This window comes from Lepidochelys olivacea (assembly GCF_965140295.1).
Source record: "Lepidochelys olivacea isolate rLepOli2 genome assembly, chromosome: 5".
Classification (NCBI taxonomy): Eukaryota; Metazoa; Chordata; order Testudines; family Cheloniidae; genus Lepidochelys; species Lepidochelys olivacea.
In genome coordinates, this window is record NC_140415.1 from 46,633,643 (window position 1) to 46,657,500 (window position 23,858).

The window sequence follows — 23,858 nt, forward strand, 5'->3', positions numbered from 1 at the left end:
TGAAATCAATAACTAACATCCAACCGACTTCAATGGGACGAATATTTCACCCCATGCCTGGTACTAAGCATTTGAAGGCAGTGCAGTCTGAAGGAATGAGCAGAGGGTTGGGAGTCAGGTGGTCCTGAGTTCTAATTCTGTTACTGTGTAGGTTTATGGCAGTAGTAATTAGCATAACCTTTCCGCTTCAGTTTTCTCCAGCTGTAAAAAGGGGATAATAACTACCTATCTCAGAAGGATGTCCTGAGAATTCATTTTTGTTGCCAATACAGTGTTTTGAACATGTAAAGAACTATAAAGATAGAACTATATGCAGTGTTGGGCTCAGGATATTAGAGGGACACGGTGGGTGAGATAATTTCTTTTGTTGGACCAACTTCTGTACTGACATGAAGAAGAGCTCTGTGTAAGCTCAAAAGCTTGTCTCTCTCACCATCAGAAGTTGGTACAATAAAATAAATTACCTCACCCACCTTGTCTCTATAAAAAGGCTAATTATTATTATTTATGGAACTAGGCCCATAATTTGGAACTTCCTGAGTTTTTCCCCTTGCAAACAGATTTCTTATTTGCACCTGAATGTGTTTTAACTATATCTTAAAATTTAGAAAACAATTAGAAGGGGTATCATGACCAATATTCATTTTCAGATTATCAAGTGCCAGACATTATTAAATATAAACATTTTAGAATGTACACATTGCCCATGAGTCTTCTTTTTTATTCAGTTTTGTTTTCTGAAACAAATGTATAGCCTTCTGTCCTAAAATGTCTTGGGATCCAAAATACAAGAAACAACTCAAAGAAAAAGAGACCTTCGGGGCAACACACAGTGAATAAACATAGTTGAAAAACATTCTTAAAGCATGTCAGTGCAGTAGATTGCACAAATTTGCATCTGTATCTAATTATTAAAAGCAAAATAATAATAATTTAGTTTATTTAGTTGGGGATTGGTCCTGCTTTGCGCAGGGGGTTGGACTAGATGACCTCCTGAGGTCCCTTCCAACCCTGATATTCTATGATAATAATAAATCTGAGGATGCAGAGTCCCTGACCCTGTAAGAACTATTACTGTTAGAACATATCACTATTTCCTCCCCTTCCAAATCAAGCACTGATTTCTGCGGTGAAAAAAAAAGCTGCCAATCGGGAAAAAGGTCAAATGTTAAGAGGGAAAAATTGAAGTTCTTCGTTGATAAAAGAATAATTAGCATGGATAGCTCATTACAATAATTTATCTGTATTAACCTTACTTCTCTTTAATCGCCTCTCAGCAGGCACCCCGATTTATTAAGCTGAAGTAGTTTGGACAGCACCTAAAACGCAGACTGGGAGCTACGCTGCATATACTCAGCCACACGCGGTGTAGACTTGTCCAGCCATAAGGTAGCGCAGCTAAACTTTTTGTTTCTTTCTCGGAGAATTGGTGAAGCTCACAGCGCCCGGCACTTTAAGGAGAAGGAGATTTGGACCCCACCCCTATCCGTGTTGGGAAAGGCTGGAGCAAGGTTCTAAAAACTTGAACGTGGCTGGATCTTTGCTGCTGTCCAGCAGCTAGCGTCTGGTGCCACCGGGCTAGGAGCCGCAGCAGCCCAAACACTGTTTGGATTTCTTGCGATCAGTCTGAGCGTTCGCAGGCAGAGCGATTCTCAGCCAGGACAAGCGAGTTCCCGCCGGGAAGGGCGGCATTGCCTTGCGCCGGCTGGCAAAGGGGCCGCGGGGGACAAACACCCAGGCGCAGCAACGCTTTGTTCTGTTCCCCGCCCCGCCGCATGCTCCCAAAACGCAGCACGAGCACCTCTGGGACCCGCCGCCCACACGGCGGGCTCAGCCAGAGCAGCTCCGGGGAGGAGCAGGAGGGGCCAAGGGCAGACAAGCGGGTTAGAGCGGCAGTGAAGGGCGCGTGCCGCACGGCAGGGCAGCTCCATTGGAATGCGGCCGTTCCCCCTGTTCTCGCGTGAGCTAGTGGTGTAGTCCAGACCGGATAGCGGAAGGAAGCGTCTGCGCAGAAAGAGCAGAGCCCCGCGCGTGGCTGGGCTGCGCACGCGCACAGCCGGTCGCGTCACTCGGTGCGTGCTAGTGAAGTGCCAAGTTTTGCTACCGTCTTTTTCTCTCCCGCTGGCGGCTGATCCGTTGGTGTCTGGCCCCCGCGGCTCGCGCCCCTGACACCGGACCATGGCGGACCCGCGCCTCAGGCAGATCAAAATTAAGATGGGCGTGGTGAGGCGGTGAGTGCTCGGGTGCGGCCCCCTGACTCCGCTCGGCGGCCGTTATGCCTGGTGCTGTGTAGCCGCTTTAAGGGCGGAACCCGAAAGAAGCAGGGTCTGGGCGGCAGCGGCCCGGGGGCTCGAGGCCTGGCTCTGCCGATGGGCTGCGTTGGGTGGGGAAGGGCCCTGGGCGTCTCCTGGTGCCTTCCCGTAGGCTGGGAGTTATCCTGCCTCGCGGGGGGATCGCGTCCTTCGGGTTCGCTCAGGGCTCTGGCGGCCACAGTCGGGAAGTGCCATAGAGACCAGCGTGGAGACGCGAGAGGGATGCGGTAACGTCTTCTGTTGGGCCAGCTGCAGGGGGGCTGTGTGTGTCTGGACAGCTCGTCTCTCTCACCGGCACTAACCGGTATTACCTCCCCCACCGTGTCTCTCTGATGTCTTGGGACCAGCCCTGTAGACTAACTAGTTACTTCTCACTTTACGAAAGCGTATTTGTAAGGTGCGTTTTGGAGACATGGGTCAAATACAGTTCTGGTCCGTCTGTAATGCAAGACTGAACAGTTTCTCACTCTATTGATGGGCTGCCATTATCCTACCAGAACCCCCACTGCGGCTGAGTAGAACTAAGCTAGGAAGTTCTGTAACAATTGGGCTTTATCATTGCAGCTAATAGCCACTAAGCCATTACCTTCTTGTGCACAACCGGATCAAAACGTAGTAAAAACCAGCATTCCTCATTTTCCTTGAGTTGTAAATCATGTGTTCTTGTTTTTTGTCTTTTGTTGCTCTTGTTGTTTAGAGGCCTGCTACAAAACTACTTCGTTAGGTAGCATAGAGATAAGTCTTACTATGTGATTATAGCATACTTCTCAGACACACACAATCTTGTCCCTTCTATTCAGGGGAATCATGCCAGAATTTTATTAGCAACAAAAGTGTTTAAAGATGTTTGTCACTAGCATGGTTCTGATTCCAGTATGGACACCCAAAACTAAAGTTCAATGTAACACTGGTACCTCCCAGTATAGTCTATATCTCTATACTAAGAATTGAGACCAGGTCTCCTGTTTGGCTTGGAATTGTTTAATATTTAATTAAGTTCAGCTTTAAAAGTTTTAGTGTGATTGAACTGATATTTTCTCCTTCAACTGCCTGATTGCTGCTCTTCCAATGCAGAATAAATGGCTTTCAAATACAGACCTGTTTGATGTTATCTGCAGGGCCAGTGGTGTTTGAATAGTTCAGGAATTTTTGATAGATACAGGCTCAGAAGGCTAGTTGGTACAGTCAGCAAAAATAGCTTTCAGAGTAGCAGCTGTGTTAGTCTGTATCTGCAAAAAGAAAGGGAGTACTTGTGGCATCTTAGAGACTAACAAAGCTTATGCTGTAATAAATTTGTTAGTCTCTAAGGTGCCACAAGTACTGCTTTTCTTTTTGCAAAAATAGCTTGTGTGTTTGAATATATTGTGTACCTTGTGCCAATTCAGTCACACCACTCCATTAAAAATAATGGCCCTACTAGAGGCAGGGCCCAGATACATTCAGGTGGCCACAACTATTACTACTCCTTTCCCCCCACTTCATACTCAAGGTAATACCCTGTGTAGGCCATGAAACCACTGAAAGCTACAATAACACATTTAGATGACCACAAATGTTGTTTTAACATACCAATTGTCAGTCTTTTCTTGCAACTTGTATGGGAAAGCTAATAGTATTGCTGCCTCAGACATAATTTCTTCTAAGAATAGAACACTGAGATAAAGAAACCTCTTAACAAGTGAAAAATTGAGTTTTTAAGTGTCTTAAAGTGTGGTGTATGGCATTGGTGTCCAACCTTTTCAGCCTGATGGCTAAGTATATTTTTAAAAACATAAGGGCAACAACTGGTACTCTGGGGCAGATTCTCTGCCTTTTTCTGTTCCCATTGCAGTGCCCAGGCTACTTACTTTCTTGTCTTTATTTTTTTTTTTATAAACTACCCTTTGAGTTAGCCTGCTCTATATTCTCCTCAGTGGTTGAGGTAGTTCATTGCTTCCCCAAAACTAGGAACGGAGATGAGTCATTTACTGTATAGCAATATATTTGCTGCTATTTGCTATGTAGCAAAGGCCCTCTGATAATGGGTATCCCCACTACTGCGGGTCATGCAGCAACTTGAGTTTCTAGTTTTATGGGATAATGCTATTTTGTGTGGCACTGGAACCACTTTCCTTTCTAGCCTGATCTAATTTTGTTATCTATTAACGGAAGAAGTTTGCAGTGGGATTGGGGAGAAATTTCGAATCCTTCACGTCTTAGGATGCATTTGATAACAGGTCAAGCTGTTGTCAGCCACCTTCTCTTACTTGTAGGTCATACAAAAACTGGGATTTGGTAATCATAAATGGTTAGACATACTAGATTTGTGGCTACTTCCTAACAAGTAATGCTTCTGTTTAGCTAACCTAAAAGGTTGCTTAATCACTTTAAAGCCACCTCATTCTCAATAAATCCATGCTCAACCTACCTGTGGCAGAGTGAGTGAATTAGTTGATTAAAAAAACTTTCTTAAATATCTTATATCCATTTCAGATTGGTAATGGTTCTAAAAACTACTGTGAACAAAGTATGTTAAGGGCATGCGAAAATAGCACTGACATTTGCCCATAGTTTCTTTCAGATTAAATGAAAGTGACACCAGTAGATTAGAATGAGACTAAGACAATTCACATTGCAATTGTGTTAGTTTAACTTTAACAATCTTTTAACACTCTTGTTTAAATGTAGCTGACATACCATAATTACAAATCTACAGGCCTTGATTATAGAATTTTACATCATGAACCTATGGGGAACGTGTATTGATTTTTTTGGTAAAGCAGCCCTTTTAGAAATCGCCTTTCCAAAACTGTGGAATCTTCCCAAGTTTGTGTGCTTTTTGCCTGTAGCACTAACATTTAAACTGTTTTTTTTTTTTTTTTTTTTCCTGAGGCATCATCACTGTCTTGGCCAGCTTCTTGATTCAGTCCTGTTAATTCTTCCTTTATTTGTTTTAAATACACAATTATATTAACCTGGAAGTTACAATAATAATATTTTCTTTTAAAATACAAACAGAAAATCATTTAAAAATGCTTTACTTAAAAAAATATTTACTTAACTAGTTTAAACTAGTTCAGGATCCCCACATTCAGGATTCTGTATTTTCCCCTAGAAGACTTTGATGTAATATATGGAGCATTTCAGGGAATGCAGATTCTGCTCTCTCTTGATAGTAGTGATAAAGTCTATTACTGACTAACAAAAAAAAGTTAAACATTATGTTAAAGCTTCATGTGGTCAAGGTATGTTAGTTAAAACAAAAGCATTTTAAAGTAAGAAATAAAATATGAAGGGAAGGGAAATAAGACTATATGAACTGTCTGAGTAAATTCACATGTATAAAATGAGTATCTCTTAAATCAGCCTCAATATCCATGTCCAGACTGTAGAACAAAAACCTTACACCCATCAAGCTTAAATCATTTATACTTCTAATACCGGTGTCAAAGTCTCTCAGTTCCCCCCTCACATATAACCTTCAGTCATCCTCTAATTCACTCACTTATTACCAGAGGTACTAATATTTTTGCCTTTTACTCTTAGTATACAGACTAGAGGCTCAAGTCTTCCTCTTCTCCCCCTCCCCCAACTGAGTCAGTTTGAACATATGCCTGCTTTCTCTGTGATTCATTTTTATACTTTATCGACGTATAGGGTTTTTTAAGTTTCAGGGAACACCAAGGCACATTAAAAAAACAAAATGTTTTTTGTATAAAGCAAAAGCAGCCAGAAGGGACGGGGCACTGTTCCCTCTAAGCTATGCGCATGTGCACACGCACACAGATCCTAAACCCCGCACACACGACGAAACCCTGCGTGCACAAAAATTTGCACAGAAGCACAACAGTTTGCACAGAAGAAATTTTTTGCACACATGGCCTGTCAGAAATTAGAGGGAACATTGGACAGGGGGTGTGCCTTTTATTTATTCACTTACTTTTTTCCTGGTTTATGATGTACAGTATAAAGAAGGCCTAAAAACTGTGTAGGGTTTTCTTAAGGATTGTGGTTTTTTTCTCTTTTTTACCTTTGAACTCAAGAATATCAGTTCTGGCCTTGTTGAAGGATTTGTTTTTTGAGGGGGGGCATTCAAATGTGTCTCAGAAAATTAAATAGCCGTAGCTTGTTGAATCTTTAACAAAAGTTTTTCTCCAAAATACTAGTTAAATTACATAAATGTTATTCGGATTGTACTCTCTGGACTGCAGAGATGTTAGCATTTCACTATTTTTTCCAGTCATAAATCAAGCTATGTAGTAACTGAATTTCTAATGTTAAAAAAAAAAAGAGGCAGGGGGATAATCTTTTAAAAACAAACACATTTCAGCCCTCCTTTCTACATCATAAAGAAGTTTTTTTTTTAAGTACCCCTTTTGCAGGTCATCTTTAACTTCAAGCTAACTAAAGGCAATTTTCTCATGTCTCTCTTTTAAAATATGGGGCCACTGGGGTGCCTTAGTGCTTCACAGCGTCCTTGGTTTCCCCTGTAATTTGAAATTGAAGAGCTATGCATGACTACCTGCTCCCCATAGCTCACTTAATATTGCTAAAAGAAAAGGAGTACTTGTGGTACCTTAGAGACTAACCAATTTATTTGAACATAAGCTTTCGTGAGCTACAGCTCGCTTCGTCGGATGCATCCGATGAAGTGAGCTGTAGCTCACGAAAGCTTATGCTCAGATGAATTGGTTAGTCTCTAAGGTACCACAAGTACTCCTTTTCTTTTTGCGAATACAGACTAACACGGCTGTTACTCTGAAACCTGTTAATATTGCTAGTGCACTAGCTCCTAGAAAGAAACTCGAGCCTCATTGGGCTAGGCACTGTATAAAGAGAACAGAGATGGTCCTTGCCCTGAAGTGCTTATGATGTAAGTATATCTAAGCCTTGCACTTCATCAGATCTGATGGCCTCTATGGGGTCTCTGATTTCCCCACTCCCCCCCACCCCCCCGCCTTGCCGAATTTAGGAATATTTAGCAGACCTACTGTTTTTCCTTACCCAGTGTCGTCTGTGTATATTTTTATATACATCTGTAAGGCTACACTAACTGTCAAAAGCATGCATTGTTATTCCAAAAGATAAAGCTAATCTTTGTAAATGTCTTTATTTTTTTTATTAGCCTATGCTTTAGATTGTAAAACTTGAAATGCTGTCATAGTAGAGGGACTCCTCTTCATTTAGCTCTGAAACACAATCTACTATTTAAAGGTTGCATTTCTTTGACAATGCTCTAACATAAACATACAGGTGGGGGGGAGATGTAAACTTTAAAAAAAAAAAATTAAAAAAAAATCAAAAACAAAACACTTCACTGCACACACTTCTCCAGAGAATGGGAGAACAAACACATGGCAAATGTTACTCACATTGCTTAATACAGTATTGAAAGACACTACAGTGATGAGTGTGCGGTATAAGAAACTATATGTCAGGGATGATCTAAGTATACTTAAACCTGCCTCAGTGGTGGGGTGAGAGGACTAAATGATCTTTTAAGGTCTTTTCCTGCTCTACATTTGATTCTGTATGTGGGGCTGGTAGGTGTCTAATATTAAAATTGCCGAACACTTCACGTTTAGAAGACCATGTTTTTAGAAACCTATAACTTTGCCAATCTTCAAGTATTCGGGATGACACTTTCCATGCCAGGTATTTGCCTCTGGCCTAAATTTTAATATTTTGTTTTATTGAGAGCTTCAGCCAAAATGGTTTAACCATTTCCAAGAACGAAACTGGTGAAAAATATATTGTTTCCCCCGTGGGGGGTCGGGGGGGGGGGAAATCTGGTGACCTTTACTTTGGAAAGCTCTAGCATTCCCATGTTTTCGAACAGGGACTGGAAAACTGTTGGCAGCATGGAGGAGGAAGCTGCCTGCTTTGAATGCAGAGGGAAGAAGAGCCAGACCTGTGGGAGTTGGGAGTAAATTGGGACAAGGAGCCTGGGATTTAGGGAAGAGACTGGGATTGGAGGCCTGTGGGGCAAGGGTGAGGGGAATGGGAACTGGGTTGGGATGGGTACAGTGAGGCTGGGAAAAAGAGTCAGGGATGGTGGTGGAAGAGATAGCAGGATTGGATGAGGAGCCTAGCGAGGAAGATTGGGATGGTGAGCCAGTGGAGATGGGGGGGAAGTGGGTAGGAGGGATGGTGACCGGAGGCCACGGTGCGGAGAGAGGCATATCAGATGAGGAGCCGCAAGGGGCAGGGGAAACTGGGACTGGGATGAAGAGCCAGGGATGGGGAAGAGACAGAACTAGAACAAGGACAGGTTGGAGGGGATGGGAAGAAGATCATGCTTGGGGCGGGGAGCAGGCAGAAGACTGCCCTCTAAAATCTGGATCTCACTGTTCTTGTGCTGTCAGCAAATATCTGTGAAATTCACTGGCAAAGTGTGTGTTTCCTCTCTAGGGCTGGTCCACACAGAGGCTGGCAACCTACTACTGCTATCAGTTAGTTCAAGTGGCAGAGATCTTTATAGTGGATCCAAGGGTTCCGGCCTTGCTGCTGATCCATTTTGGGTGTCAGTATGCTATATGATGTCTTTTTTTTTTTTTTTTTCAGTTTGCTTTTTTAAAAAGTTTAGGAAATTAAGTACAAGAAAACTGTTAAAAGAACATTATTAAGGTTGCAGAGTTAAGCGTTCATAAGTTATTAAATGCCAGTATTAAGGTTGACTGTGCAAATTTGCCCCCCTTGTGCCAATGCATTATTATAGTTTTTGATTATATGATCACATACAGTCTTTTCCACAAGCCCTCTGCTTTGTTCAGCGCACAGGATGGGATGCTCTGGGATGAATCAGGATTGTGTTGTGGGAGGAGGCTGTTGTTTGTGGGACCCTCACTTCATTTGTTGCTGAAGGTGGAAAGTGGTGAATGAGGCAGAATGCAAAGGATTGTGTAGTTGCTTACTAAGCAAGCACCATCCGTTCTGTGCACTGAATGAGGCAGTTCTGTGAGGAAAAATAGTATGTAACTATAAAAACTGTGTTATATTGCATGTGTAATAAGGGGGATGAATTAAGGTTGCTGTTTTCTCCAAGTTACTTCCACTGTTCATTGTATACCCAGTGTACTCGGTGAAATTCCTGTTGATCCAGTATATCCAAAACAGCTTCAGTAATTTTATCATCTGTGTGATCTCCCTCCCCCCCCCCCCCACATGCTAAATTCTATTCTTACATTGGTAGGGGACAATCCAGGCTATGTGACTTAGTTTTCAAGCAACCACATTCTGTTTCATGTGTATTCAAAATGTGCTGGCAATCAAAACATTTGTTTTTTGAGATGGTAACTTGTACCTTGGTTTCAATGTCTTTTTAAATAATTGCATATCCTTTCAATGGTCCATCTGTTCACCATCAAAACTGAGGAAATCCTTGAAAAAAATCTGCTGCAAGCTGGATGGGATCACTCAGCACGGCCAGAGGAGTGTTTCCATCATTGTTCTATTTCTGGAGACAACATTCTTCATTTGGCAGCTTCCATCCTTTCAGCTTCCAACAAGAATTTTAGTTATAAGCTAGGGACGCATCAATTAGAAATAACGGAGAAGGAAAAGGACCTTGGAGTATTGGATGATCATAGGATGACTATGAGCCGCCAATGTGATATGGCTGTGAAAAAAGCTAATGTGGTCTTGGGATGCATCAGGAGAGGTATTTCCAGTAGGGATAAGGAGGTTTTAGTACCGTTATACAAGGCACTGGTGAGACCTCACCTGGAATACTGTGTGCAGTTCTGGTCTCCCATGTTTAAGAAGGATGAATTCAAACTGGAACAGGTACAGAGAAGGGCTACTAGGATGATCCGAGGAATGGAAAACTTGTCTTATGAAAGGAGACTCAGGGAGCTTGGCTTGTTTAGCCTAACTAAAAGAAGGTTGAGGGGAGATATGATTGCTCTCTATAAATATATCAGAGGTATAAATACCGGAGAGGGAGAGGAATTATTTAAACTCAGTACCAATATGGACACAAGAACAAATGGATATAAACTGGCCACTAAGAAATTTAGATTAGAAATTAGACGAAGGTTTCTAACCATCAGAGGAGTGAAGTTTTGGAATAGCCTTCCAAGGGAAGAGGTGGGGGCAAAAGATCTATCTGGCTTTAAGATTAAACTCAATAAGTTTATGGAGGAGATGGTATGATGGGATAACATGGTTTTGGTAATTAAATATTCATGGTAAATAGGCCCAGTGGCCTGTGATGGGTTATTAGATGGGGTAAGATCTGAGTTACCCAGGAAAGAATTTTCTGTAGTATCTGGCTGATGAATCTTGCCCATATGCTCAGGGTTTAGCTGATCGCCATATTTGGGGTCGGGAAGGAATTTTCCTCCAGGGCAGATTGGAAGGCCCTGGAGGTTTTTCGCCTTCCTCTGTAGCATGGGGCATGGGTCACTTGCTGGAGGATTCTCTGCTCCTTGAAGTCTTTAAACTACGATTTGAGGACTTCAATAGCACAGATATAGGTGTGAGGTTTTTTTTGTAGGAGTGGTGGGTGAAATTCTGTGGCCTGCGTTGTGCAGGAGGTCAGACTAGATGATCATAATGGTCCCTTCTGACCTAAATATCTATGAATCTATGAATCCTTCTTTCCAGAATACCCTCCATCTCCAACATCAGAAGATGCAGGATAAAGAGAAACATTTCAGATGCAGACCAATTCCAATATCCATTGCTTTACTCATCTTCTAGGCAAAAGATAAACTAGATCTTGTCTGCATTTTGCTTTCTTTCTTTTAGTCCATTTCCTTGCATCATGGGGTAGAATTATCATTGAATGCTAAGAGGCTGCTCAATTTGGCTGCCTGATCCAGTTCCACTCCAGGAGGCCAGCCAACCTCCCTTCACCATTCCTTTTTGGGGATTCCTCTCAAAAGATGCTACTTGTTGTAGACGTTCCCAGAAGTTGGGAATGGGTGACAGGAGATGGATCACTTGATTATTACTTGTTCTGTTCATTCCCTCTGAAGCACCGTGGCATTGGCCACTGTCAGGAAAACAGGATACTGGGCTAGATGGACCATTGGTCTGATCCAGTGTGGCTGTTCTTATGTTTATGTGGCTTCAGAAATCCCTGGCATGAAGAGAGGTGGATCTTTTGCTAAGGGCACTGCACAGTGTGGGTGTCAAGGAATCTTCATGTGCCCATAGTCAGACAACTGACTGATTTAAGCACACATGGCAAGCCTTAGGGGAAATCATGAAGATGGGCTTTTTTCAGTGTGTGGGAGTGCAGATAAACTGGAAAAAATCTACTGTGATACCTGTCCAGAAAAATCCTTTATTGGTTCTATCCTGAGCTCTACACAAGCCAAGGTTTTTCTTTAAAAGGAAAAATTTGTGGACTTTATGCTGAGCCAATGTCTGTCTGAAAATGAACTTGGGAAAACCAGTGATGATCTTGTTAGTACTGGTGAAGATAAGGAGTTACTGTCTCCTGAATATCTTTTTATACATTTTTTAGTCTCTATCTAACCAGGATGTAACTGGTGGCTCTCTAATGAAATGATGTGAAATTTCTACTTGGATATTGATATGATTTCAATACTAAGTGATTTTTTTTATTTTTATGCACTGCTAGATTAGAATATTTAATATACTTTAATTCTTAAATTAGAAAATTCAAAATACTTGAATGATCATGCTGACAGTTTTTGAGTACAAACGTCATTCTGGATCTGAATTTTTCTGTACTTCATTCAAGTTACAAATTGATTATCTGTCAGGCCTACAAATCAGTTAATTGCTTTAGGTTCCTAAACCATTGTTTTCTTTACTCCAGGGAATTTGACTTTCTTCTGAGCAGAAAGATTCTTCTGTATACCACAACATCTTTTATGCTGGTATTTAGGTTAGCTTGTATAAATATTTTAGGATTATAATTACGCTATATCTTGTGAAGACTACATTTTTTACTGTTTTATATCCTTTATTTATTATGAACCTCTGGGAAATCAAAAATAAAATAGGAATGTGCACTGGCGTGTGTATCAAGTTCAGATTAATTTTCTGGAATTTCACTTCAAACAAGTCTGTTTTTTCAGATCTGATTGTTAATTTTAGTAATATCTATGTTACAAGATGGTAATGTGAGTGGATATATTAAAATATTTGCTCTTTTCACCAGCCAACTAAATTGATTTGTGTGTCTCTGTTGTGGGATTTGAGATCAGTAATTTCTAAGAATTCTGTTATCTTTTTTTATTAGATTATTTGTAGTCTGTTTTGTTCTAGGTCAGGGGTGGCCAACCTGAGCCTGAGAAGGAGCCAGAATTTACCAATGTACATTGCCAAAGAGCCACAGTAATACAGCAGCAGCCCCCATCTGCTCCCCAGCGTCTCCCACCTGCCAGCAGCCCCCACCAATCAGCACCTACTCTGTCCTCCCCACTGCAATCAACTGTTTCACAGATGCAGGAGGCTATGGTGGGAAGAGGGGAGGAGCAAGGCAGGCTCAGGGGAAGGGGTGGAGTGGATGCAGGGCTTGGGGCAGAGCAGGGGGGTTGAGCAGTGAGCACCCCCCAGCAATCAGAAAGTTAACATCTATAGCTCCAGTCCCAAATCAGTGTCTAGGTAAGGAGCTGCATATTAACCTCTGAAGAGCCAGATGCGGTTCGGAAGCCACAGGTTGGCAACCCCTGTTCTAGGTCTTTTTCAAATGTGAGCTGTGTAAACGTGTATCTCATAATGGGCTGACTGAATGTTGGTGAACTTCAAATGTGTGTGTGTGTATATAATATAAAAAAAGAAACCTTTCACAATTTGAAAGACTAATTTTTAATTTGGTGTATTGCTACTTTTTTACCTAATTGTACTGTTTCATAATGGAAAATATAAAAAGGAGGGGATGGGCATTGGAAGTCTTATTTGGTAATTAGGGACTTTGGAATGTAACTTCTTTCATATGTACAAACAAGGAGCTATATATTTTGGAGGGGAATGTTTGGGTTATTTTTTAAATATAGATGTCAAAAGGAATCTAAATTATTGGAACAGTAGTTGAAGAACAAAGGGGATAAATGAAGATACAGTTGAAGAAAATAGCTATATGTACTTGCTGTAAATTAGCTTAACGTTACATCTTGACTCTTTTATGGAATGACTATATAGGAAAACATGAATTCTATATAAATACAAAGCAGTTCACTGAAGAACATGGGAAAGAGGCATGTGCATAATGAATGTAAGTGGAAAACTAGATGTAAGATAGTTCAAGTACTGTAATACTGCAGGGGTCAGATTCTTTTTAAAGGGTTTTATTTGGAAAAAGAAATTCTTGTCTTTGAAATAATTTGGGAGAAACTAGTAAAACTTCACATTTTTTAAGATGGAAACTTGAGTGATATGAGAATAAACTAGCTTTAGTAACATGCTACATGTTGCTGGAATATTTTCATACTTAGTGTTCATCAACTAACACAGAACAGAATTTTCAATTAATAAGTTTTTTTAAAAAAGGCAAATAATAAAGATGAAACTCCAGTGATTAGTTGTATCTTAGTTGTTTACTTGGTGACTCTCAATGGCAGCTGACATTTTTTCCAGATACTTTACTAGACTGTAAGACCTGCTGGAATGTAGAATGAGAGACCGTGCTGAGACCTGGGTGCCAGTCACCTGAGTGTCCTCACTGCAGAGTTGAGGTAGCTACATTGCAGTTAAATACCTGCAGCTGGCCTACGCCACTTGACTCCAACTCACGGGGCTCAGGCTAAGGGGCTGTTTAATTGTAGTGTAGACTTTCGGGCTCAGGCTGGAGCGTGGGCTCTGGGACCCTGCAAGGGCTACACTGCAATTAAACAGACTATTAGCCAAAGTCCCACAAACCCAAATCAGCTGGCGTGGGTCAGCTGTGGGTATCTAATTGCAGTGTAGACATACTCTTAAAGGTGGTCTCTCTAGGTCAGAATTAAGGTACTTGTGAATTGGGGAAGCTTGCACAGCTGTTGTCCTTGAATAAATGGAGATCTTTACTTGCCAGTGTAGTCTCAGTTTTAATGCCCAATAAAACTGTCTTGTTTTCTCACAGTGTGGCAACTGACACATATTAATGTTCGAAAACTGCCCTGCAAAACAAGGGTCCACATGTTTTTTATTTTTAATTGCTCTGCAATTAAAAATGACTTGCATACAACTTGCCCATACCCAGAACACTATTACTTTGTTTTTCAGAAATGATATTTTTAAAAGACTACACTGAAGTGTAGACAGAACCAAGGGACTCTTTCTCGCCTTACTCCTGAGGGCATTCTGCACCAAAAAATTAAATTTTTGCACAATATTTTAAAATTCTGCAAAATTCAGCAAATTTTATTTGACAAATGTGGAGGCTCTAGCATGGCATTGGGGAGTACACTGCGTAGCTTCCCTCCCTCTCCCCGAGACATGGACTCAGTGGTGAGGCTGCATCCAACCTAGACACAGCGCAAGGACCAGGCCTGCCCCAGAAATATCCCAGAGCCCTGCCCCTCCATGCCAGGTGCACCAGGTGTGGGCAGGCAGGATCCAAATGTGGGGGAGATCCAGGTGTGGGTTTAGAGGGTTCTGTGTGGGGCAGTCTAGGTACAGGCGGCTCAGTGGGGGATCTTGGTGTGGGGGGATCTGGATGCACAAGGACTTGTAGAGGGATTCTGGGTGCAACGGTAATGGGACTCTGCAGGGGGGTCTAGGTGATGGTGGTTGGGGCTCAGTGGGAAGCGGGGGGTTGGGTTTGGGGGCTCAGAGGGAAGTCCAGATGTTGTGGGAGTGGGGCTCAGTTGGGTGGGGATTCAGGTGCAGCTGGATGGGGCTTGATGAGGTGAGGATCTAGGTGCGGCTGGCTTGTCGGGGTGGTGCAGGGGGAGTGGGGCTCTTTGGGAGGGTTCCAAATGCGGGGAGGTGAGGCTCAGCGGGAGGGTCTGAGTATGAGGGCGTCTGGATGCACAGGGGTTGAGTGGATGGGGGAGCAGCTCCCTCTACATGGATCCTTCCACTTGTCGCTGAGGAGTAATGGGTGCAGGAAGGAGAGTGTGCATAGCTTCCTGCAGTTGGGGGAGAAATCTGGGGGGTGGGTCTGACCTAGCCCCAGATGCTGTGCAGGGGAAGATGAAGTCCTGTCCTCCCCAGTCCAGCCGAGACTAGCAGCTGAGCCCGGCCCAAGATAGGAGCCACCAGCCGGGTCTGCCCCAGTGATTTATCTCTTTGCCTCACAGTGATTTACCTTTCTTCCAGCTGCCCTGAGCACCCAAAACATGGGGAGGTTCGTGTAACTGCTGTTGTAGCTTCCATTTGCTTCCCCATCAGAAAGTGATTTTTCTGCAGGGAAGCAAAGAAGTCTTGGAAGTTTTGGAATAGCCTTCCAAGGGAAGCAGTGGGGGCAAAAGATCTATCTGGCTTTAAGATTAAACTCGATAAGTTTATGGAGGAGATGGTATGATGGGATAACATGGTTTTGGTAATTAAATATTCATGGTAAATAAGCCCAATGGCCTGTGATGGGATATTAGATGGGGTGGGATCTGAGTTACCCAGGAAAGAATTTTCTGTAGTATCTGGCTGATGAATCTTGCCCATATGCTCAGGGTTTAGCTGATCGCCATATTTGGGGTCGGGAAGGAATTTTCCTCCAGGGCAGATTGGAAGGTTTTTCGCCTTCCTCTGTAGCATGGGGCATGGGTCACTTGCTGGAGGATTCTCTGCTCCTTGAAGTCTTTAAACTACGATTTGAGGACTTCAATAGCACAGATATAGGTGTGAGGTTTTTTTGTAGGAGTGGTGGGTGAAATTCTGTGGCCTGCGTTGTGCAGGAGGTCAGACTAGATGATCATAATGGTCCCTTCTGACCTAAATATCTATGTATCTATGAATCTGTGAAAGTCTGCAGGGGACATAAATTCTGCGCATATGCAGTGGTGCAGAATTCCCCCAGGAGTATCACCTATAAGGGAGCAGAATAAAGATTTGAAAATGATCATAGATAATTTTAAGCACACTATCTGCACAATGTTTGCAAGTGACTTAGATATACAGGATGTAAGTGTTCAACTGTAAATTAGTTGAGGTTAGACTGTCACTGATTTATATTTTTTTATATTTATAAAGAAATGTAGTGATAGCCCATATGTTCTTTAATGTTCCTCTTAGGGTGGAGGTGAGATGTTTCTTTAAACTTTTGTTAGTCTTACTGCAACCCATTTTTGTGACTGAAATTAATAATACCTAAATGGAATTAAAAATGGAATTTCCACCAATTTTAGTATTAAATCCATATATTGTATAATATATCAAAGAACTAATAACACTAAAAATGATCTTGTAATAAAATTCTTACAGTTTAAAATGGAGTGTAACAATCAGTCTCTCTTGTTCTTTGAAAGACTTCTGTTGAAAATCTGGCCTCTTCAGACACCGTAATAATGTGCATGGTCTATGTTCAATCTCTGATGGCGTTAAGATGTTCTCAAAGCGTATGAAGTTTGGTTTGGTGACAGGTCATGGGCTTCTCGTTCTCCATGTAACCTGTATCTTTGCTACGCAAAGTCACTTTGTTGCTTCTGTCCTTAGAGTGTCTAATCACTGTTCCAAAGAGATCAGCTTTAGAGAAGACAGTATTATGCTTTCTACATTATGGTGTTTGTGTTTTAAAATACTACCTAAACAGTGAACTCTGGCATATTCAGCATATGTGCAGAAAACACAACTCTATCTCCATAATTCCGACATGAGTTCATTGATCTCCTTTCTGTTCTTAATTTCATCAGCATCTACGCACACTCTGAGAAGAAGTTAATATATGTCCAGTAGTGGACTCAGGTGCATTTCACTGAGCACAGATATGTTTCGCTGTTGTTTTTTAAATCAATAATTCAAGTTAAGGAAGGGCACTTACATTTTCCAGCTCTCAAAGTCAAAAGGTAAGCCAGAAACATGGAGACTGGGAGAAGGGTCGGAACCTGGGGGGAGCATGGGCTGTTATAGCAGGGATAGAGGAGAGACAAGACAGAACTGGGTGGGGGAATCAGATCAGTATCTTAGATGTCTGTATACTAACAGGAGAAGTATGGGGAATAAGCAGGAAGAACTCGGAATGCTTGTAAATAAACACAACTATGACATAGTTGGTATCACGGAGACTTGATGGGATAATATGCATGACTGGAATATTGGTATAGAAGGATACAGCTTGCTCAGGAAGGATAGGCAGGGAAAAAAGGGAGGAGGTGTTGCCTTACATATTAAAAATGTATACACTTGGACTGAGGTTGAGATAGAAATAAGAGACAAGACTTGTTGAAAGTCTCTGAGTAAGGAGAAAAGAGGTAAAAAAAACAAGGGTGATGTCATGGTAGGGATCTACTATAGACCACCAAACCAGGAAGAAGAGGTAGATGAGGCTTTTTTTTAGATAACTAACAAAATCATCCAAAGCACAGGACTTGGTGGTGACAGGGGACTTCAATTACTCAGACATCTGTTGGGAAAATAACACAGCAGGGCACAGATTATCCAACAAGTTCTTGGAATGTATTGGAGACAATTTTTTATTTCAGAAGGTGGAGAAAGCTACTGGGGAGGAGGCTGTTCTAGATTTGATTTTGACAAATAGGAACTGGTTGAGAATTTGAAAGTGGAAGGCAACTTGAGTGAAAGTGATCATGAAATGGTAGAGTTCATGATTCTAAGGGATGGGAGGAGGGAGAACAGCACAATAAAGACAATGGATTTCAAGAAGGCAGACTTTAGCAAACTCAGGGAGTTGGTAGGTAAAATTCCGTGGGAAGCAAGTCTGCGGAAAAACAAATGAAGACAGTTGGCAGTTTTTCAGAGAGACATTATTAAGGGCACAAGAACAAACTATCCCACTGCGTAGCAAAGATAGGAAGTGTGGCAAGAGACCACCCTGGCTTAACCAGGAGACCTTCAGTGATCTAAAACTCAGAGTCCTGCGAAAAGTGGAAACTCGGTTAAATTACAAAGGATAATATAAACAAATAACACAAATATGTAGGGACAAAATTAGAAAAGCCAAGGAACAAAACAAGATCAAACTAGCTAGGGACATAAAAGGAAACAAGAAAACATTCTACAAATACATTAGAAGTAAGAGGAAGACAAAGGACAGAGTAGGCCAGGTAATAAGGGGAAAGACAATAACAGAAAATGTGGAAATGGCAGAGGTGCTTAATGACTTCTTTGTTTTGGTTTTCACCGAGAAGGTTGGTGGCGATTGAACGTCCAACATAGTGAATGTCAGTGAAAATGAGGTAGAATCAGAGTCTAAAATAGGGAAAGAATTACTTAGACAAGTTAGATATCTTAAAATCACCAGGGTCGGATGAAATGCATCCTAGATTACTCAAGGAGCTGACTGAGGAGATATCTGAGCCATTAGCAATTATCTTTGAAAAGTCATGAAAGGCGAGAGGCATTCCAGAAGACTGGAAAAGAGGCAAATATAGTGCCCATCTATAAAAAGGGAAAATAAGGACAACTCGAGGAATTACAGACCAGTCAGGTTAACTTCTGTACCTGGAAAGATAATGATTAATTATCAGCAAATTATTGTTGCTATAATTATTATTAACAAATAATTAAGCAATCAGTTTGCAAACACCTAGAAGATAATAGGGTGATAACAGTCAGCGTGGATTTGTCAAGAAGAAATCCTATCAAACCAACCTGATAGCTTTCTTTGACAGGGTGACAAGCCTTGTGGATGGGGGGGAAGCAGTAGATGGGGTATATCTTGACTTTAGTAAAGCTTTTGATATTGTCTCACATGACCTTCTCATAAACAAACTAAGGAAATACAGCCTAGATGGATACAACCCAACTAAAAGGTGGGTGCATAACTACTCTCTGGGAACGATTTTCCAACCAGTTATCAGTGGTTCACAGTCATGCTGGAAGGGCATAACGAGTGAGGTCCCACAGGGTTCGGTTCTGGGTCCAGTTCTGTTTAATTTCTTCAGCAATGATTTAGATAATGGCATAGAGAGTACACTTACAAAGTTTGCGGATGATACCAAGCTGGGAAGGGTTGCAAGTGCTTTGGAGGATAGGATTAAAATTCAAAATCATCTGGACAAACTGGAGAAGTGGTCTGAAGTAAATAGGATGAAATTCAATAAGAACAAATGCAAAGTACTCCAGTTAGGAAGGAACAACCAGTTGCACATACAAAATGGGAAGTGACCGCTTAGGAGGGAGTACTGCGGAAAGGGATCTGGGGGTCATAGTGGATCACAAGCTAAATATGAGTCAACACTGTTGCAAAAAAAAGCAAACGTAATTCAGGGATATATTAGCAGGAGTATTGTAAGCAAGACACGAAAAGTAATTCTTCTGCTCTACTCTGAGTTGAGTAGGCCTCAACTGGAGTTTTGTGTCCAGTTCTGGACCCATTTCAGGAAAGATGTGGACAAATTGGAGAAAGTCCAGAGAAGAGCGACAAAATTTATTACAGGTCTAGAAAACATGACCTATGAGGGAAGATTGAAAAATTGGGTCTCCTGGTTAAACACCTGTCAGGGATGGTCTAGGTAATACTTAGTCTTGTCTTGAGTGCAGGGGACTGGACTAAATGACCTCTCAAGGTTCCTTCCAGTTCTATGATTCTGTGAAATATATGTACAAGAGAAATAATTCTGACTTTAACCTATACTTTTTTTTCCTGTTTTTAATAATGGTTACTATATAGATATTTCTACTTTTGTAGTAACTAAAATAGGGATGGAACTTGGAAAAATTGATTAAATGCAAATAAATGTGAATGATACACAATTAATTAATGAATCACTGACCATTATTTTTGAGAACTGTGGGAAATTGGGAATGGTAAATGTGCTATTGATTCCATCCCCACCCCTCAAAATAGTGTGGTGGTGGGGTGGGGGAAGTAAACCTGGCAATTACTGCATATTGTCTTATGCCGATACCAAGAACTAATATTAACTTTGTAAACATATAGAGAATGACAGAACTATGAACAACACATACTAGAGGATTATAAAGAACAAATCATGCCAGACAAGTCTGATAATTTTTGTCGATAGAATTTCAGAATTACTGGACAAATGGAATTCAATAGACATAAAATACCTGAATTTGATAAAGAATTTAAATAGCATCTCAATCTTATTTGAAAATCTGGTTGAAAAATCCCTTAAACGATAAGCATTGGGTTGGGAGGCATTGTACACTGGGTGCTGCAGAGACTGGTGTTGTACATTCTCATTTAAAATCTTGAACAACCTATTCAGTTTTTAAATTTGGAGATTTTGTAAATGCTTGTGAGACCAAAGAAATAATACAAAGACATCTCAAAGTCTGGAAGTTTTGGGCACATAAACATGGGTGAGATGGAAATATGCAAGTGGCAAAAATAATTTGCAACACAAAGTATTCAGTGCCGGAGAGATGCTTGGAAAGCAGGAATACTGAAAGAGATCCTGGAGATTTGTAGCTAATAAAATGTTTGTGGAATATGGCAATATAGATAAGGAATGAAATTTTTGGGCAGCATTGTGTCATGACCCAGAGAGGGGACAGCCTTTTTCTGTACATCAGTGAAATTGTTTCTAGAATTCTGTTTGGTTTTGATAACCTCAGTACCTGGAAAAGTTGTTACACTTGAGTGGAATTGAGAAAAGAATAACACATTAAGGAGCCAGAAGATTTGGCTTATTAAGCAAATACTAAAGAAGGAAAGCCAAAATTTTCAAATTTTGCCTGAAGTTAGGCACCTAAATAAGCATGACCTGCTTTTCAAAGATGCTGAGCACCCATAGCTCCCAATAAATACTATTGAAATTACTTAGATTGTAAGCTCATTGGCGCAGGAGCCATCTTTGTTCTGTGTTTTTTACAGCACCTAGCGCAGTGGGGTTCTGGTCCACAACTAGAGCACCTAGGCACTACAGAAATACAAATAAGTGTAACAGACACCATTGGTTTCCTATACAAGTTTTGCTACTCTCAGTTGAAACTATACAGTGGAACAGGCTTGCTGTTATCTCTAATGAAGCAGGACTTTCCTAGATCATTCTGCTCAGATCCAGAGGAATTTCTTCCTGTGCGAAAGCCATTCAGTTTTTTGTAGTTGCTGAACTTGGCTCAACCTTCAATAGGAACAGAGGATTTTGAAAGGCAGATTTCTCTCAGCAAATGTTTGAGGACTCAAACTTCTTCCTAGAATTAATTTGGAAAATTTCTCCTCTAGGATTAGATCCCTTGGAGGAAGAAATGGAGTTCTTCTGACATTTTTCCCAAATAACCATTTTGCAATGGTCCTTTGAGATCTTACCAGTAATAATTTTCAGTGTGGAAATAACTATCTAATTATACTTGTTCACTGATCGGCACGATTTACCTTTAGCTAATCATCGCACTAAAGCTTACTTTGATTTGCCATCTTTAGAGAATATTGTAATTTCAGATGTCTCACCAAAATTTGCAGGAAATGGCCCAACTTGATTATCATGCACATTGTGTAAAGAGTTGTCACTTTGGATGGGCTATCACCAGCAGGAGAGTGAATTTGTGTGGGGGGGTGGAGGGTGAGAAAACCTGGATTTGTGCTGGAAATGGCCCAACCTGATGATCACTTTAGATAAGCTATTACCAGCAGGACAGTGGGGTGGGAGGAGGTATTGTTTCATATTCTCTGTGTATATATAAAGTCTGCTGCAGTTTCCACGGTATGCATCCGATGAAGTGAGCTGTAGCTCACGAAAGCTCGTGCTCAAATAAATTGGTTAGTCTCTAAGGTGCCGCAAGTACTCCTTTTCTTTTTGCGAATACAGACTAACACGGCTGTTACTCTGAAACCAAAATAATGGTGGCATTAACAGCAGACTTGCCCTTAAAAGGGAACGCTAAACTTGCAGCCCTTTCTGTACCACAGTATGCGTGAACCAAATTAAAAACTGCAGGCCAGATAGCATTTGGACATTGAGACTTCAAAACCCATGAATTGAATATAAAGAATAAAAACTTCTTGATATTTTTTCCCCCCTAGAAGCTTCACTGCTTAGGTTCTGTTGTAGGCCTATTGGCCAAAAACAGCATAGAAAAGGGTTGTGGGGGTTTTGTTCTCTTCTCTCCCCTCCCCTCCCCCCCAAGTCACTCCAGCAACCTGAAGATGGTTCAGGAATGTCAGATTGCGGTGGTCAAAACACATTTGTACATAAGACTCTTGTTCTTGGACTCGTGCACTATTTCACAAGATCATGTAATTATTCAAAGGAAGGATCCTCCAGCTATTAAGCTACTCCCTTCCTTTTTACTCCACTTTCAAAACCAACAATCAGATTATTGGCCCCTATTAAATCTGCTGCCCACTGCCACTGAATTCTGTTCTCTTTTCATAGCTTACAGACACTCTACCAGAATAGCATAAGATCAGAAAAGAATCTTCAGTGAAAGACTTCTTCTGGACTTTTTAAGGAGGTACTTCCACAGTATTTTGCTCATTGGGCTGGTGAGATTTTGGCTTGATCAGGAGAGTATCCTCAACAGTCTTCCTGAAATAGTATTTTACAGCTTCCGTTAAGAATAGCAAAAAGAAAATGTAGGCAGCCTTAATGTTAGACAGGCATTTCATATATGCCTGAGGAGGTGAGTGAGTTTTGGGACTTGTTCGCTATATTTGGATCCTGTGTGATGAATAGCAACTTACTATTCCTCATTACTTAAGTGGTTTGGGAGGATTTCTGAATGGTCTCTTTGTTAATGCTGGAATTGCTTGAAATTGGTTCATCCCCATCTACTGCTTGTGTGGAAAGTGGCTAAGTAACGTTAAATTAAAAGAAGTTTAAGACAGCTTTTTGATCTTTCAGACTTTCTTCAAAGCCTAAAACAGACTTTGTGACCTCTCTTGAAGCAGCTAATGACTTCTGCAGATCCACATTCATGGATAATCATTTTGTTTCCCTCCTGTTTTCTTTGCCTTTTTGAAAATCAGGTGTGTCCAAACTATTACCAAAACATTAGCACTGTACCCTTTCTTTATTCTTTTTGTTGTAACTTCTCTTGCCAGTTTGGATTCCCCTTCAGATGTTTCTGCTTCTTGAACTTGTCATGAATATTCTGCATTCTTAAGTTTGACTGTACTGCTTGGAGAGATAATGTAGCTCTTTTGTCTGGCAAGTATCCTTTTCTAAAGCAGTGGTTCTCAACCTATTAATCATTGTGGGCTGCAGGTTGAAAACCACAGGAACCCCTCATACCACCACTATGCCTGGTGCCCCTAGCCCAGAGACCCCCTCCACAGAGTGGGGCCAGGAGTAGAGTCTTGACCTGACCCCTGCTGCCAACCCTGACCGACCCCTGTTTTGTGGGGCTGGGTGGTAGCCCCAGCCCGAACCCTGCCACCAACTCCGACCCCCGCTGTGCAGGGCCGTGCTGGAGCCCCGACCCCAGACCCTGTTGTGTTGGGGCCAGGCGGTGGCAGCCCCCACCCTGAAGCCAGACCCTGTTGTGCAGGGCCGACTTGACCCCACTGCCAACCCTGACTCCGACCCCGGACCTTGCTGTATGTGTGGGGGCCGTGTGGCAGCTGTGTGCTAATTGGGCTGC

The 23,858-nt window shown here is 41.6% G+C and overlaps 1 protein-coding gene across 1 annotated transcript in view; it reads left to right on the plus strand.

Moving 5' to 3' along the window:
• Positions 1-2,023: 2,023 nt before the first annotated feature.
• The window catches only part of TBCA (tubulin folding cofactor A), a 71,844-nt gene continuing 50,009 nt past the window's right edge, over positions 2,024-23,858 (plus strand). The window contains exon 1 of the mRNA XM_084627785.1: positions 2,024-2,231. Coding sequence (XP_084483911.1) covers positions 2,179-2,231 — 53 coding nt within the window. The 5' untranslated portion in view covers positions 2,024-2,178. The remainder of the gene's footprint in view (positions 2,232-23,858) is intronic.